Source organism: Ovis aries, chromosome 3, assembly GCF_016772045.2.
Source record: "Ovis aries strain OAR_USU_Benz2616 breed Rambouillet chromosome 3, ARS-UI_Ramb_v3.0, whole genome shotgun sequence".
NCBI lineage: Eukaryota > Metazoa > Chordata > Mammalia > Artiodactyla > Bovidae > Ovis > Ovis aries.
The window spans coordinates 166,405,571-166,423,835 of NC_056056.1; the positions used below are offsets into that span (position 1 = coordinate 166,405,571).

The following is an 18,265-nucleotide window of genomic DNA, read 5'->3' on the forward strand; positions in this document are numbered from 1 at the left end:
TTCCTGGAAGAACATTTGAAGCCCAAATGAACTTTTTGGCCAACCCAATATTAATGTCAGAATTTTGATACTAGAGCTGCTTTTTCACCAACTGATAGGCTGGGAGAATCATCATTTCATAAGTTTCTTCCAGCCTGATGAATAGACCAAGAAACCTGACTACTCAGTCCCAGATATGAAGTATTCATTTGATATAAATATATATTTTCTACAGACTTTCTCTTAGGACATGTAAAGCCCAATTAGTCAAATGACCCTGTTTCTTTTCTCTGTTATGTTTTAAAGATTGGTAATCTTTCCAGATGGTTCAGTCTTTCTTCTTTAAGTAGCAGTATTTTTTTTTTTCTAAAAGTTACCAGAATTCTAAATAAAGTGCACTTCTGAGATATGTCATCTTGTGTTTCATTATTTTTGAGATGTTAAAAAAATTTATTATGCCAAACATCTGGCACATTTTAAAAATTTCTGTTTGTCATTTGGTATGTTAAATAGCACTGGTTTTCTTTTTCTTTTCATTGGAAAACTTCATTCTCATTTAGTATTTTCCACTGGCATATTAAAACAAGGGGAAAAGATTGCACAGTTGTCTATAAACCAAATAGGTTGGAAAGCAAAGGTGAATGAGGTGCAAATGTTAGCTCATTTCTGTTTTCTAATAACAAAACTCATTCCCTCTCATATCAATTTTACGATGAGTTGGACTGTTTTACTTGGTATTCAAGGCACTACTTGGCCTAAACCCCTACTGCCTTTGTAAAGTTTGTTTCACCATTTTATTTTCCTTCCCACATTCTGTCCCATAGTCAGCATTAGTTGAACACCACTGCCCTGGTCTTACAGAAATAGTTCCAGTTACTAGCGCTTGCATTAGGTAGGTCTCATCAGATATAAGCAGCCACTCACTGCTTTTCAGCCATTTATATATCCTTCACTTCCTGGGAAGTCACAGTTGTTACCTATCTTAAATTGTGATTTTTTAGTCGCTAGGTTGTGTCCGACTCTTTTGTGAACCCATGGACTGCAGTCCACCAGGGTCCTCTGTCCATGGGATTTCCCAGGCAAGAATACTGGAGTGGGCTGCCATTTCCTTCTCCAGGGGATCTTCCCAACCCAGGGATTGAACCCATGTCTCCTGCTTGTCAGGAAGTTTCTTTACCACTGACCACCAGTGGTAAAGAATCCAGTTATCTTAAATACTAACCTATTTAACCTAACAGAATACATCTACAGATAAGTTCATACAGACTTATTTATACCTTAAGAGAGTTTCCCTGGGGATTCATGGTGAATGTGTCCCCTTGTGTGATCTTGTGCTAGAGCAGGGTCTATGCAAATCAGATTGTAGGCCAGGGAAGCTTTCCTGGGTTAATGTTAGAGCCCAGGTTTTAATGACCAGGTAAAGCTGTATAAATAAGGAAAAGCTGTTCTGGGAAAAACCTCCACTGTAGGAAGGCATGAAGTCCTGACACTATGGTGAGTATCAGGATTGATACTTGATTCAATATTTTGTAAGCTGAGAGTACAACACAAGGAGATGAATACTGGAAGATGGCACTGGAGAGGGAGGTAAGGACCAGGCCAGAGGAGGCCAGATAACAGTTTGTAACCAGGAATGTGGATGAGACTGGGTGGCAGAGTGGCTCCTTCTCTTCTTCTGAGTAGAGTGTGTGCTTCCCAGGGCTCATGGAGAATCTGCCCAAACCAGCTGATCTCCAGCCTAGTTCAACATGAATGTCATGTATATCATTCACCCCTAAAAATGTTCCCCAAGATGTCATGAGGTCAGTAATTGTACCATTTCATAAAGAAGACAACCCAAGAGAAGAAGTGGTGGTTACATGGCCTTTAAGAATGATTTTGTTTTAGCGTGGCTCTTTTAAGTGGAAATGTTTTTTAATAGTTAGCTTACTATACCAAAAGATGTATGTCCCAGCTGTGCTGTGCTGTGCTTAGTCGCTCAGTTGTGTCTGACTCTTTGTGACTGCATGGACTGTAGCCCACCAGGCTCCTCTCTCCATGGGGATTCTCCAGGCAAGAATACTGGAGTGGGTTGCCATGCCCTCCTCCAGGGTATCTTCCCAACCCAGGGACTGAATCCAGGTCTCCCACATTGCAGGTGAATTCTTTACCATCTGCGCCACCAGGGAAGCCCCAGAGATAACAAGAATTTGTTACTGATGAGATTCCTGATTTTTCATTTGTTTGTTTTTGATCCTTTATTTAAAATACTGAAATCATACAGTTTGAATTCTAGAGAAGTATGCTTACATAGCAAAAACAGGGGCATTACATCCAAAACATGAAACTTACAAATATAACAAGAATTTGTTACTGATGAGATTCCTGATTTTTCATTTGTTTGTTTGTTTTTGGTCCTTTATTTAAAATACTGAAATCATACAGTTTGAATTCTAGAGAAGTATGCTTACATAGCAAAAACAGGGGCATTACATCCAAAACATGAAACTTACAAATTTCTGGAAGATGATACATGGCACTTGGAAATAGATGTGAATTTCCAACAGAGATAATTAATATTTTTAATTAGATCCTGCGTTCATGGAAGGAATATGACCTGGCAGTAATGATTATAAATTATGGAAAAAAGGTGTTGGACATCTCATCAGGTTGCAAATCTCTATTTGGTACTACAGACGTAGAGGAAATGCAAGAAGAGGTAATTGTTTGTTCTTTGTGTCTCATCTTTAAACATACATTATTTGCATTTTATGAGAGGTCATGTAGTGTTAGTAAATATGTTAGATAATTGATCAGTTTTTAGTTTGTCATATTTACATAAAAGAAGATGAATGTATAGTGAAGAGCTTCTTTTTTCCTTCCTTTTCTTTCAATTTTAATTACTATCCAGAAAATGAAAAGGTCTCTATGCTAGAATATTGAATAGCCCCCTGTTTCTAGTATTGATAATCAGTTAGGTGTTGATAGAGAGCTTGTTGGACATTAGACCGAAAGCCCTCAAAGGTCTCTCCCAGACTGAAGATTTTTATTATTTTTGGTGGGTCACTGAATGCAGTAAATATGTCAGAGCTTTTTGCTTTGCCCCAGGTAGATTTCCTGAACTTCTTGTGACACCTACATTGTCTTCTTTATGAGGCTTCTAATGTTGGAGATAACTTTTAAGTAAGACCCATGCTGCCTCCAAGCATGAGTCTTACTAGATCTTTATTGCCTTTTCTTGACACTAGGTGGTTAAATGATTTTGTAGATAGATCAAATTTTGAAACATTAGTTTATCCGGTTTCTGAGGTATACTGGGAACCGCTTGCAGCCTCTTTTGTGATCAGGATTGGGGTTGAGACTATGACCTCTAAGCCTGATTCAATTGGAGTAGTTCTATCTCTATTATATGTGGAAAAAGCTTAAGAAAAATCCCATGGTTTCCCTGGGTGAATATTTTTAGCCATAATACTTTTTTTTGGGTGTGTGTGGGGATTTTAGAGAAAGTTTTGATTAAGCTGAAAGTGACCTGAGGATTTTTTCTTCACCAAGTGTTGTTTACTCTCAGAGTCCATCAGCCAGCCCCTTCATATCACTGAGGCCTTGACTCGGCCCTGCCCCTTCACATCATGGCAGGACAGGACCCCGTCCCTCTTTCCTTGGAGCCTTTAGTCCAGCAGCAGGTTGTGATACTTCTTTCAGAGTAAGACTGTGGGGATTGAGAATCTAGTATCTAGTTTATAGAAGTCAGGAATCATTGTAAGCATCTGGGGTCCCTCAAAGCCAAAAGACCTTGGGAGGTCTATTTTTTCAGAGGGTGGGAAACATGAACCAGTCAGTTCTCAGGCTCAGACAGATGAAAACATGGTGGGGAGCCTGCGTGCAGACCCACCAATTCTTAATCCACTAATTACTGATCATGCTACGTTCAATGAAAGGCAAAGTAGCAAAAGCAATTAGCTTAGTTGTAAGGAAGTTCCCTCTGGGGCAAGAAAAAAAAAGAAAAGAAAAGGATACATTTCTGAAAGCATTTTCTTTTGAGGATTTTGAGAGCTGTATCTTCAGATGCTCTCTAAAAGCTGTGTGTAGCGGGGAAGGGGCTGTTTAGGGGAGTAGAAGTTACTGGGAAGAAGGGAAAGGGAAGAGAAGAACTATTTTGGTCAACTTCCATAAAACACTTTGTATTGTGTCTGGCATTTAGTTAGACTACAATGGGTTGCTATTAATTAATTATTAATATATTTAGCCATGTATATTCATAACTTTAAAGAATGTTATTTGAAAATGACAGTTCTTGAAACATGTTGAAATACGTTCTGACATTTAACCAATGTTTCTAGGGTTCTTCCAAGAAGTCTTGCAAGAATAAGAAGCCACAGCAGGTATTAGTACCTGAAAAAATAAATGAACAGCTGGTTTTATTGGAGACACATCTACTCAGACTGACAAAGCAATGTAATGTATTATTTTTCTTTCTGTATACTTCTATTTAGCATTTTGTTGTTGTTGTTTTTTTTTTTAAATAAGAAAATATTTTGTTAAAAGGATTAGAATGAGATTAGCATTTGGTAAGCCCTTTAAGGTTTACGCAGTGGTTTTACATTATGTCCTTAATCCTAACAATACTCTGTTAATAAGGGATTGCTAACCTGATTTTTACAGATGTAGCTCATAAAGATTAAGCGGTTTATTTAGGATTACATAGTTCGCTTGGATTTGAGCTTAAAGCTTCTCATTCTAAAGCAGAGTTTCTCAACCTCAACAATATTGCCAATTTGGGCCAGATAATTCGTTGCTGTAGGGGACTGTCTTAGACATTGTGGATGTAAAACCGCATCTCTGGCCTTTGTCCAGAGATGCATAGCACACCATCCCCTCAGGACTGTCTCCCCTACCCCCACCTCCCAGCAGCCCCAGCTGTGACGCAAGTGTTGGCAAATGTACTGTAGAAGGGGAACACGACATTGAGAATCACTGTTCTAAAGGCAGAAATGTAACTGAGAAATAAAGGGACAGTGTGAGCGGTGTTAATATGCGAGTGATTTGAACCATGTGAAACACTCAAGCGAAGCACTGATTTTAAGTTGTTGTGCTGTATCGTAATTTAGCAATAGACCAAAATGCTGACACGATGATTGGAGTTTTGGAGTTTGCATCTTGGAAATCTGATTAAGAAACTGATGTAATTTCTGGTGATGACAACTCTTCTCACATTTTTAAGAAGCAGGACTTCAGACCTTCTAGAAGAACAAAAGAATACCTGAGTTTCTCTCATTAGAAGGTTGCACTTTCGGCCCCTTGGGTTTTGGGAAGTCACTACCCTTGTAGAATTCTGTGTCCCCATCTCATCTGTCTTACTCTGTGCCTCAGTTATATATTGGTGGTTGTACTGTTTCAGAATTCCCTGACTTGAATCTCTCACTTTTTTTAAACACACCTCATACCTCTGTTTCCAACTGAATTTATGAATTGAACCCAATGCTCTATTATTCTCATAACCTATAAACCTAGTTTTGGGAAAGCTGTAATTGTCTGGTTACATATAAAAATTATAATTTCTCAAATTATAGAAAGGGTTCTAGAAATGTGAATTACTTTTTTCGTATTATCACCCCCTCCACATTTCACTAAGGAGCACAATGTAAAGTTACTAGCTAAACAATAGATTCAGTAACAAAACAATAATAAAAATAACAGTTTTATACAGTCCTCTCTGTGTGCCAAGAACTATTTTAAGTGTTTTATTCATATTAAAACTTATATAGTCTTTATATAACAGCTATATGAAAAAGGTACTATTATTATCTCATTTTAAAGATAAGGAAAGGGAGACACAGAGAAGGTAAGTAACTTCCCAAGGTCTCATATCTAAGATGTGTCAGACTTAGGGACTTCCCTGGTGGTCCAGTGGTTAACACTCCATGCTTCCAATGCAGGGGGTGGGTTCAATGCCTGGTCAGGGAACTAAGATCCTGCATCCCATATGCTGTACAGCTGGAAAAAAAAGTATCAGCCGAAAAAAAAAAAGAATCTGATTTCTGTGTCTGATATTTGTTGATAGACAATAGCTGTTGAGTAATAAAAACTCATGCTTTAGAAATTCTTCCCCTATTTGGTAATAGACTCCTTGGCCTTTAGGGGAAAAATTGAAAGGAAAATAATTGAATTATTGAATCTCTTAAATCTCAAAAATATGTAATTTATATTTTAAGACAAGAATTTAGGACGTCTAAAATGTTTCCTTGGGTATTTTCCTGTTTTTCACCCTCCACCAAAGGATTTTCATTTTTGGTTATTGATATTAAACAGAACCAACAACTTACTAATTCTTTTTAACCTTAGATATTACAACTGAACTCTCGGGAGCAGAAGATCCCATATTTCTTTACCCTATAGTTTTAAACTGGTCGGTCAAAGGTGCTGTGAAAGAAGGTAGGTTACCTTGTCGTACATATGTTGCTTGCTCACCTTGCTGCTAAAGATCTTTTATTCCGTGAATTCTGTTGCTGGCAGAAGATTTCAGGTTCTTACCCATTCAGAATAAAGCAGACGCTTGATTGTCAAGTAAGGAAAGAGACCAAAATAGGTACCTGATTTAAAATCTGAAAATGCGGAACCTTTATGTTGACTTATTTTGGCAGTAATTGAGGTTGTGTTGTTATGAAGCTTACAAAAACTAGGAACTGAAAAATGTGTTAGTGATTTTTAAGCTCAACTGTGAATAAATAGCAGCATTATTGTTTATCTCAGAGTGAAATATAATAAAAATTAAGATGACTAGTTATTCTGGCACTTATCAACAATATATTTACCCCCATCTAGTCGTATGTTTCTTCTGATGTACTCTGCATAGAAGTTAAATAAGCAGGGTGACAATATGCAGCCTTGACATACTCCTTTTCCTATTTGGAACCAGTCTGTTGTTCCATGTCCAGTTCTAACTGTTGCTTCCTGAACTGCATGTAGGTTTCTCAAGAGGCAGGTCAGGTGGTCTGGTATTCCCATCTCTTTCAGAATTTTCCACAGTTTATTCTGATCCACACACTCAAAGGCTTTGGCATAGTCAATAAAGCAGAAAGAGATGTTTTCCTGGAACTCTCTTGCTTTTTCCATGATCCAACGGATGTTGGCAATTTGATCTCTGGTTCCTCTGCCTTTTCTAAAATCAGCTTGAACATTTGGGAGTTCACAGTTCATGTACTGCTGAAGCCTGGCTTGGAGAATTTTGAGCATTACTTTACTAGCATGTGAGATGAGTGCAATTGTACAGTAGTCTGAGCATTCTTTGGCATTGCCTTCCTTTGGGATTGGAATGAAAACTGACCTTTTCCAGTCCTGTGGCCACTGCTGAGTTTTCCAAATTTGCTGGAATCAAGATTGCCAGAAGAAATATCAATAACCTCAGATATGCAGGTGACACCACCCTTATGGCAGAAAGTGAAGAGGAACTAAAAAGCCCCTTGATGAAAGTGAAAGTGGAGAGTGAAAAAGTTGGCTTAAAGCTCAACATTCAGAAAACGAAGATCATGGCGTCTGGTCCCATCACTTCATGGGAAATAGACGGGAAACAGTGGAAACAGTGTCAGACTTTAGTTTTTTGGGCTCCAAAATCACTGCAGATGGTGACTGCAGCCATGAAATTAAAAGACACTTACTCCTTGGAAGAAAAGTTATGACCAACCTAGATAGCATATTCAAAAGCAGAGACATTACTTTGCCGACTAAGGTCTGTGTAGTCAAGGCTATGGTTTTTCCTGTGGTCATGTATGGATGTGAGCGTTGGACTATGAAGAAGGCTGAGCACCGAAGAATTGATGCTTTTGAACTGTGGTGTTGGAGAAGACTCTTGAGAGTCCCGTGGACTGCAAGGAGATCCAACCAGTCTATTCTGAAGGAGATCAGCCCTGGGATTTCTTTGGAGGGGATGATGCTAAAGCTGAAACTCCAATACTTTGGTCACCTCATGAGAAGAGTTGACTCATTGGAAAAGACTCTGATGCTGGGAGGGATTGGGGGCAGGAGGAGAAGGGGACAACCGAGGATGAGATGGCTGGATGGCATCACGGACTCGATGGACGTGAGTCTGAGTGAACTCCGGGAGTTGGTGATGGACAGGGAGGCCTGGCAGCTGCGATTCATGGGGTCTCAAAAAGTTGGACAAGACTGAGCTGAATCGTATGTTAGGGAACTTTTAGGAAATCTGTCAAACACTGAGATATTTGGAAAATAAATGAAAGTTAGATTATAAAGGAATGTTTGATCATAGGAAAACAATAGTCTCACCACATTTACTGCTGTACATTTTTTAAAAGTAAGAGATCTAGAAAGAAATTAAGGGACCTCCCTGGCAGTCCAGTGGTTAAGACTCCATGCTTCCAATGCAGGGACCATGGATTTGATTCTTTGTTGAGGAACTAAGATTCCATATGCTGCATGGCATGCCACCCCTCCCCCCCCAAAAAAAAGCAGGTTAATAAACTTGCCTGTTAGAACAAAATGACTCATAGCAATAGTATCCTTTCAATGCCATTAACCAAGTGTATTGGTGATTGTACATGAATTTCCTTGCTTTCACAGTTATGAAATTTAAGCAGAGACCTAGATTCCTCGAATTCTTTACACAAGTTATGCAAAAATGTATGCATGATGAAAAATTTCAACCTATGTTGGAGATAACAAATCCTGTCTATGACTTCTTGAAAAGGTACTGTAATATTTGTTTTATTAGCATTAGCAACTTTTAAAAATGAGTAAACTTGTTCCTTAAAGATATATGGTGTGAAAATGTGTTAGTCGCTCTGTTGTGTCTGACTCTTTGTGACCCCCTGGACTTCAGCCCACCAAGCTCCTTCATTTATAGAATTCTCCAGGCAAGAATACTGGAATAGGTTGCTATTTCCTTCTCCCAGGGATCTTCCTGACCCAGGGATGGAACCCGGGTCCATCCTGGGTCCAGGTAGATCCTTTAGTATCTGAGCCACCAGGGAAGCTCTAAAGATTTATAAGATGGATGAAAAAGAGAGTGAAGTCTATGCAGTTAAAACAGGCATCTAGAAGGTAGTGAGTATCTGTGTCTGGGTAAATAAATAAATACACACAAAAATGTTTGTGCACCTGAACTAAAGAATAATAGAGCATGTTCATATTTTTAGTAGGAAATAAATTATCCCTTTTGCTATTGAGACATGATGGATGATTGAATTTCTAGGCCATTAGCATCTCTTACACAAACTCTGGGGCCCAGTTATTTACTTAATTTTTTCATCCAGTTTAATTGAGATATGATTGACATGCAGCACTGTATAAATTTTAAGGTGGATGACATAATGATTTGGCTTATGTACATCATGAAATGATTACCACAGTGGGTTTGGTGAACATCCATCATCTCATACAGAAGCGACATTAGAAAAGCAGAAAAATTTTTTTTCTTCCTTGTGGTGAGAATTCTTAAGATTTACCCTCTTAAAAACTTTTATTTATAACAAGTAGCGTGCATGTTAGTTATCTTTATCATGTTGTACATTACATCCCTAGTTGTTCTTTACCTTGTAACTGGAAGTTTGTGCCTTTGGGCTATCTTCAGTAATTCCCCTTCCCCCTCTCTTTGATGTAGTCCCATTTGTTTCCTTATGCTTTTTTTTTTCTTTAAGGTGTCTACAACTTATTTTAACAAGTTAAAATGATTGCTTACTTTTGCTTTTGTTTCCCTTGCCTGAGGAGACATATCCCCCAAATATATTGCTAAAATTCATGTCAAAGAGCATACTGCCTATGTTTTCTTCTAGGAGTTTTGCAGTTTCAGGTTCTTCCCTTTAGGTCTTTAATTCATTTTGAGTTTATTTTTGTGTATGGTGTGGTTTTGAAGTCTGGTTTTGGCCATGTACTACTATGCTTTTCTAATTCTCTACAGTAGCAAGCAGTCATTCCTTGGGGCTCTCATATGTATATGTGAATGGAGTTCCTCAAATAGAAGTAGTAAAATTTTAAAGTTAACCCTTTTATTCACTAAGCCCAAATGGCTCTCTCTGCCCCAAAGGAAAACTGTGTTTTGTGCCAACTAGTTATAAGAGATGCCAAATGAATTCAGCTTTTCTTCCAATAGTTGGGTTTTGATTTTAAAACTGGACATAGGTCTAATTTATCTCATTGTAGGAAAAACATCAATAACACAAGATCTACTTTAAAAATGTCAAAGAGGAACATTCTCATAAAAACCTACAGGAAAATATTCTTCCTAAAATAGGCACTTCCTTTATAATAAAAGCTTGAAAAACATGTGCTTCGTATTTTCAAAAGATGAAAGAGGAAATTACTTTTGTTACATGAAAGCAGGCCATTATAATGAGAAAGCTGGGCAGAGTTAGAAAGCCCCACCAATTAAATAAACAATAACCAAAATGAGAACCATGGAAGCTGTAAATAATATTCTTGATACCAAAGAAAATCCGAAGTCACTTTCAGTGTGCAGTAAAATTTGGAAATTTGGAGGGCTGACCATGGAGGTCCAACTGAAGAAGAATAGATAATCTGAAATAGGAAAACAGAGTAAGTGTTTGAGACCAGTGGTACAACAAAAGATGTGAGTTTGGAGACTGAACAGTATAAGTGAGTTCAAGTCAAAGGTAATGATTTCAATATTTAAGGCTGGGCAGATGATCGAGGATGTTCTTCAAGTCAAGAAATACAGAGGAGGGGCAGAAGTAAGTCCTTGATTTCTACTTTGTTGGCAATATCTATTTTCTTTTTGTATTTGTATGCTTGACATATTTTGCATGAAGAAACTTTTTTTCTACTTCAACAAATATGCAGCAATATTTTCTTCCAATTTTTTAGTTTCACAGTTTAGATTTCGTGTTTTAATCCATATGGAATTTATTTTGGTGTAGGGATTTAGATTAAACTTTAGGGTTTTTTCTCTTTAAAATTTTAATTTGTCTTGGGAACATTTAAAAGTAATCTCTTTGTTACTTATTTTTAATGCTACCTTTTCACATTGGTGATTCTATTAATAATGCTTATAAATCACAATGAAGATATTTCATGAATTTTTATGTTATAGATAACAAAAAATAAAAGTATATGGAAATAACTGATGAAAAGAAGGCTAATTTAATAGAAAATAATGTTAACATGATACTTAAAAAGAGATAAGGACACAGAAAATGTATATAAGTAATAAGATTAATTTAATATATATAGCCAACTGAGACTAAACACCCTTTATATTATAGCACTTATTAAATTTTAGAAAAGTAATTTTTAAACTGCAAAATAAATCTCAATAGATCACCTAGTCTAAAATTTGTAAAGATCACAATCATACATTGCAATTCATACAATAAAACTGAAACAGTACAACAAAATAATGACTGGTATATATAATTGTATATAATTATAATATATAAAAATAAATCTAAAAGTATAGAGCATGAAAATCATGCTAGTGAGAAGCCCAATATCAAATGTATTCAAAGCAGTAAAAACAATTTTTTAGCTTTAGAAGCTTCTGTTACTTACTAAAAGAGAAAAATAAAATTAAATTAGCTTTTATTGAACTGGAGAAATTGGTAAAATAACAAAATGAATCTAAGACAGCAGAAAGAAGAAACAGAATAAATTGAAATTAATCAATTATAAAGTGGTTTTAAAATAGTCCAATGGTAACTGTAGGTTTAGTCTTTGAAGATATGAATAAATTAGGTAATTTTCTGGCCAACAAAATTAGAAAAAGTGAAATGTAAGTAATCCAAAGAGAAAATAGTCATAAATTTGGAAGCTGTTAAATTTTAGAAAACAATATATGTAATTTAACATGAATTAGTCTGAAAATCTAACTTAAAGTGATGATTATCTGGAAAATTTTTAATTATATGAATTTATTGAAGCAGTAAAAAATTTGGAGAGATCAAAAACTTTTTAAGGCAAGTTCTCTCATAGGAACAAGTAATTTTGTTTTGCATAAAGCTACTTCAGGGCTTCCCAGGTGGCCCAGTGGCAAAGAATCTACCCGCCAATGCAGGAGACACAGGAGATTGTGGATTTGATCCCTGGGTGGGGAAGATTCCCTGGAGTAGGAAATGGTGACCCACTCCAGTGTTCTTGCCTGAAGAATTCCATGATCAGAGGAGCTTGACAGGCTACAGTCTACTGCGTCACAAAGAGCAGGACATGACTGAGTACATGCATACCTCAGAGTGTAGTTGTAGTTTCATTGTAAATTTTTACAGCAGGCTCTGCTAACACATGTGTAAAAAGAGAATAAAAAAGTAGAAAATTAGGGGTTGACTTTATTTAGAAATATACCAAATCAAAATAAAACACTAGCTTATAAATTTAGCTGTGAGAATATAGATTTTGTTCTCAATATATCATAAGAAGTCTAAATATAATTATTACTAGTGGTCAAAGGAGTCTTTTGTGCTGGAAAGTCATGTCATGAAGTTCAGCTGCAGCAATTGCTAGCAAATTAGGATTAGAAGATCTTCTGTTAAAATATGCAGTACCACACAGAAACCTATTATTCCTCCTATCTTTTATTAAAAAATATCATTCTGAACATTATTGGCAGTGCCTTAAAGTAAGAAATAGACATTAGGATTAGAATTCATGTGATAATCACATGATAGGGTTCCCAAAACGTTTGCCAAATGAATTCCAAGGTGAAGTACTCGGAAAATAGAAGGATTGATATCTGCAAATTATTATTATTTTTAACTTAACAAGTTAACTAAAAACTATCAGAACTAACAATAGAATTCCAGAGGATGGATAGATGCAAAATCAGTGCTTTGCTATGTCAACTAGAAAGTATAATGGAAAAATGATTCCGTTGTTTTGAAGTACAGGATTAAGTTTATCAGAAATTGTGAGGGGATTTAGGCTAATATAAAGAAGACCAACATCTTTTCTAAGAGGTATAAAAAAATGACTGGAATAAATGGAGAGACATAGTACATTATTTGATGAACAGATGGAATATTGTAAAGATTTCTATTATTCTCAAATTAATTTATTGGTTTAATGCAATTCCAATCGTATTAGTTTGTATGGAACGGGCTAGAAGAATGAAATATATTTAAAGAATAAAAAAGGGTGAAAAGAGAGGCTTTTCTGTCAGATAAAGTATAACAGAGTTGTGTTTATGAATTAAGCAGACAGTCATTGGAAATCAATGTTTTGGGTCAGAAGCAGGCATGACGTATGTAACCAAAACAATGAATAAACCATGAAATCAAAGATCAATAACATTGATTTTATGAAAGTTTAGAAATATTATTTTTCATAACACACCATCAACAAAATAGAAAGCAGTCAGAGTGAGGAGAAAGCGTTCTATGAAGAGGTGGAGGAGGGGAGGAGTTTTCTCAATGGAAGAGTGTACTGCAGAGCATGGAGGAGATTGCTGAGAGGATTGGGAAGAGGGGGCTCCATAACCACCTCTTCTTCCCAGTTCTTTCTGGAATAACAGCAGCAAAAGCATTCTGGTGGGGTGGGGGAGAGAGGAGGTAGAGGAGAGACCAGGCTGGTTGGAAAACAGCAGGCAACTAGGCTAAGAATGTATGTAGCAGAGCACAGAAGAGATTCCCAAGTCTCCCACTGATCAATGGTCCAAGCTTTGTGTTATAGTTCAGGCAGACAAAACATTTGCCAAAATGAATGCCAGCTAGGGGAAAGGGAGAACATTTAATATTGTTGGACGTTGGCATCCATTCTGCATCTGGGCATTCAGCCAACCATGGATCAGAAATATTAAAAAAAAAAAATTCCTGAAAGTTCCAAAAAAGTAAAACTTGAATTTGCCACGCTCTTGTCAACTATGTATATAATATTTATGTGGTATTTACAGTTATTTATACAAAACTGAACTGATACAGAATTTGCATTGCAATTTACATGATTTAAAGAGATGATTTAAACTGTATAGGAGGATGTGTGTAGGTTATATGTAAATAGTATGCCATTTTATATAAAGACTTGAGCCTCCTTGACTTTTGGTATCTGAGAGGGTTCTGGAACCGAGCCCCCGCGGATACCCATGGATGAGTGTAGTAATCTAAAATGCTTAGCTCCTGTTGATGTCCAAAGGTGGTAGTGGCTGGGAGCTTGCACATGATGGAACTAAAGGGACTGAAGTCTGCTAAGAAGCAAGATATCCTGTTTAGGGTCACTCGGTTTTAAAGGAAAGTGTTCACATTTTTTTTTAGTTCGATTCTATTCCTTCTACATCATATTGATACTTCAGCTCTCATCACATTTGATGCTATGATTTACAGTTTGCTCTTTTGAGAGGCTAGCTATTCCTTGATGGGACTGAGTATCACAGTCTCTATGCATGGAATGCAACCAATTTTGGAAATGCTTCTAGAATAATTTCAGTGACATTACTCATTAAAGATTTATTACTTTGGGGGTAGTTTTACAAATTCTTGCATATCCTTTTAACTGACTATCTTTTTGTAATAGGAGGAATGAGTCCCTTCTTGGAATAAAAAAACTGAAATACAAGGATACTTTTTCTAAAAAGGTCATCAAACCTGTGAAGAAGTACAGAGCCGCAGTAGTGGAGATTGGAAAAGTAAGTTTCATATAAATTTTGAATTTTCAATTAGTGAACTCAAGAGATTCATGTATCTAGAGATGGTTGGCTGCACTATAATTTATTATAATATTAAACAGAAGATAATACCAATAAGCATAATCTTATAATTATACAATATATTTTAATTCTTAAATTATATGGATATTTTTATAAGCTTCTTTTATCTACAGTGGTACTTCTGTTACTTCTGATGAATAATTTTAATTGAAGGACATAAAGAAATCACTGTTTTAATGTCAAGAGATAAGCATTAGAATACAAGTAAATTACATTGTACTCAGATTTGTGTTCAGATTTTAATTTGTAACATTTTTGTTATCTCCTGTGTTAAGACTACAGAAATGAAGCCAAAAAAAAAAGCTAAAAAAAAGGAAACTCTAAGAGAATTTTTACATAAAAATCCCTTTATTTCTGAAATGCCGGAGCATGAAAGGTATTTATTGATTAATTAATTAAATGTTCACTTGAGGGTTACGTGTTTTGCACATTATTTTAGGCACCAGGGATGCACTGGTAGACACAACAGATAGGATCACTGCCATCAGTGAACTTACATACTAATAAAAGGAACATAAACAAACATGCAAATAAGCAAGAAAATTTAGAATTTTGATGTATTTTATAGAATAAATGAACAGCATGATATACTAGAGAGTGACTGTCCTAGGGTAGAGTGGTGGCTGCAGTAAATTAGATTAAGAGTGGCCAGGATGTCAAACTGGTAAATTACTTCTAACTATTGGCAGATGATGTTCTTGTTTATAAAACTAAAACTATAATACTTATTGGGCTTCCCTTGTGGCTCAGCTAGTAAAGAATCCACCTGCAATGCAGGAGACCTGGGTTTGATCCCTGGGTTCGGAAGATCCCTTGGAGAAGGGAAAGGCTACCCACTCCAGTATTCTGGCCTGGAGAATTCCATGCCATGGAGTTGCAGAGCGGGACATGACTGAGCGACTTTCACTTTCGTAATATGTACTGTGGTGTGTTTAGCTTTTGTTGTTATGAGTATACATTTTTGATTCTTTATATCGTTTACTTTCATTATGTAATGTCTTCCTTTACTTGCTTAGTGCTTTTGATTGTAATGTTCAGCATATAAATATTAATGAAACCACTCTCACTTTCTTTTTGTTTGCATTTGCCTCACAATCTGTTTGATTATTCCTTCATTTTCTTTATCTAAATTATGGTATAATTTAGGTGAACATAGAAAATAATACAAAAAATGAACATGTGCTCAATATGCAATGTGCCATATAAAACATTTGGAATGCATTTCTGTCCTCCCTCTATCCCAGTAGTAATACTATGCAAAACCTGGCATTTATCATGCTTATGAGTGGCTTTCTACTTCAATTATATGTATGTGTATGCCCCTAAAGAACATGTGGTATTATTTTTTATAATTTGTTTTGTCAATATGCTCTTATTCCTCAATATTATGTTTGTGAGATTTTTTTTCATGTTGATTTTACATAAGTCCAGTCCACATTTCCATTATGTAAACAGTGCTACAAAGGACATGTATACAAGAATGTCCTTTGTATACATGTATACATTCTTGTATACATCTCCACATGCACATTTGAAAGTTTCTGGGGTAAATACATAGGAGTGCAGTTTCCAGGATATGAACATTTTAACATTGCTAGACATTGCTAAATTGCTTTAAAATTGTCATCAGTGGTGTGTCAGATTTCCAGTATTCAGCATCTTCCCTGATACTTACTATTAGTATCAAATTTTCAAATTTTTATGGACCTATGAGCTGTGAATTTTTATTTCTTTGATTACGAATGATTTTAGGCAGCTTTTCATATTTGTTTAAACCCTAGGGTTTTTCTATTCTCAAGACTGCTTGTTTAGATCCTTTGCTCATTTACAACTTTTGTTTTCCCATTTATTTTTAAAGGTTTGGATACTAATGCTTTTCCCAGATGTCATTCATGCATTTGCATTTTAAAGGTCTTCTTTTTTAAATTAAAACTTGTAATTGTTAATGGGATCAAAGGTATCAGCATTTCCTTTTATTATTTTTGAAATTTTTTCTGAGTAAAATATTTTCTTTTTCAACGTAAATATTTGATTTTACAATTGAGAATTTCATCCAACTCGAATCAATTTTTGTGACTGGTGAGAGGAAGAGTCTCTCTCCCCTTTTTTTTAAAGTTTCATTATATCCAGTTGAATAACTCTTAATCGAATAGTCTATTCTTTCATTTTTGTCATTTAGCAAGTTGTCATATGTATCAAAGTTAGGAAATTGTCTTTGATTTCCTGTTCTCTAAAAATTTTCTTCTGAATTGCGTTCAGTTTTTCTGAATATTTCTCCACTGAGACTTTTTTTCTCTTTTAATCTGTGCAGTCAAATTACATTAATTTGTAAATGTAAACTATGTGCAGTGTCTTTGTCTCATACCTTTGACTCCAATGGGGTGTCTTCCAAAGCCAACCACTTCTCAGGGAGTTGGGACAAGAGAGTGGAGTAGAAGGACCTGGGGCTCACCTCCTCACTTGAGCACACCAAAATCCAACTGCAGAACAACCATCAATAAAGAAAACTGGAAACTGCCCCCAAAGATGTCCTATATCCGAAGATACAAAACCAACCAATTCTCTGACTCCAACTGAGAGAATTGAGAGACCCCCATACACCCTTCACCTAGTTTTCTCCTAGTGGTAACACCTTGTAGAACTATAGCATAAAAATTTAATTCAGTTCTGTCTACCTGGAAACAGCCTTAGTCCCACAAGTTAACGGACCCTGCCCCACTTGTGGTGCCAGCCACAAATAGGATGGCCAGGCTACACACATTTCTGTTGAGTCTATTTCAACTAGGGGGTTCCTATAACTCCTCTTCCCCTTATTCAGGTCAGTAATTTGCTAGAATGGCTCACAGAATTCAGGAAGATATTTTCCTTACGTTTACTGGTTTATAATGGAGGCAGATGATCAGCCAGATGAAGGAGTTCATAAGATGATGTCTGGAAGGGTCCTGAGCACAGGAGCTTTTGTCTCTACGGAGTTGGGATGTGTCACTCTCCCGGCACGTGGATGTATTCACCAACCTGGAGGCCCTCTGAACTTCATTGTTAATAGGTTTTTAAAAAATCCTAGTCTGCAGTTACTCTCTCCAGAGACTGGGGGTTGAGACTGAAAGTTCCACTTACTCATCATGTGTTTAATTTTTCTGGTGACCAACCTCTATCCTGAGGCTCTCTAACAGCCCAACCCTGAGTCACCTTACTAAACTCAGGTGTATTCCAAAGGAGTTCATCATGAATAACAGGAGGCTCCTGTCACTCAGTAAACTCCCAAGTTTTAGGAGCTCTAGACCTGAAATAAAAGACAAAGACCAAATATATATATTTTATTATAGCATTCTAGGTCTGCCCACATACATTCATTTTTTTACCTACTGATTCAACTTCTTTAAGATGAATAGCCAATTTGAGTCTGTGATATTTTTTTGAGTTCTTTTCGATGAATTCTATTTTTTAGGAAATTACCCATTTTACCAAATTTTCAAAGTTATTCATAAAATATTATATGTTTTCAAGTTATCCTTTGAATCTCTGCTATATCTACAGTTACACACTGTGTTTCATTCCTAACTTCATTAATTTTTGTTTTCTCTCATATTTTTGTGATTTATCTTACCAGAGGTTTGTCTATTTTTTCCCCTATTTTTCCAAAGAGCC

General features: G+C 36.1%; 1 protein-coding gene across 8 annotated transcripts in view; it reads left to right on the forward strand.

The window, feature by feature from the left end:
* CFAP54 (cilia and flagella associated protein 54) overlaps positions 1 to 18,265 on the forward strand; it is a 330,206-nt gene that overhangs the window by 110,320 nt on the left and 201,621 nt on the right. For all 8 annotated transcript variants that reach the window (XM_015094809.4, XM_060413069.1, XM_060413070.1 and 5 more), the window contains 6 exons: positions 2,549 to 2,677; positions 4,299 to 4,413; positions 6,301 to 6,390; positions 8,536 to 8,662; positions 14,425 to 14,536; positions 14,893 to 14,993. In XM_015094809.4, the coding sequence (XP_014950295.2) occupies positions 2,549 to 2,677; positions 4,299 to 4,413; positions 6,301 to 6,390; positions 8,536 to 8,662; positions 14,425 to 14,536; positions 14,893 to 14,993 (674 nt within the window). The remainder of the gene's footprint in view (positions 1 to 2,548; positions 2,678 to 4,298; positions 4,414 to 6,300; positions 6,391 to 8,535; positions 8,663 to 14,424; positions 14,537 to 14,892; positions 14,994 to 18,265) is intronic.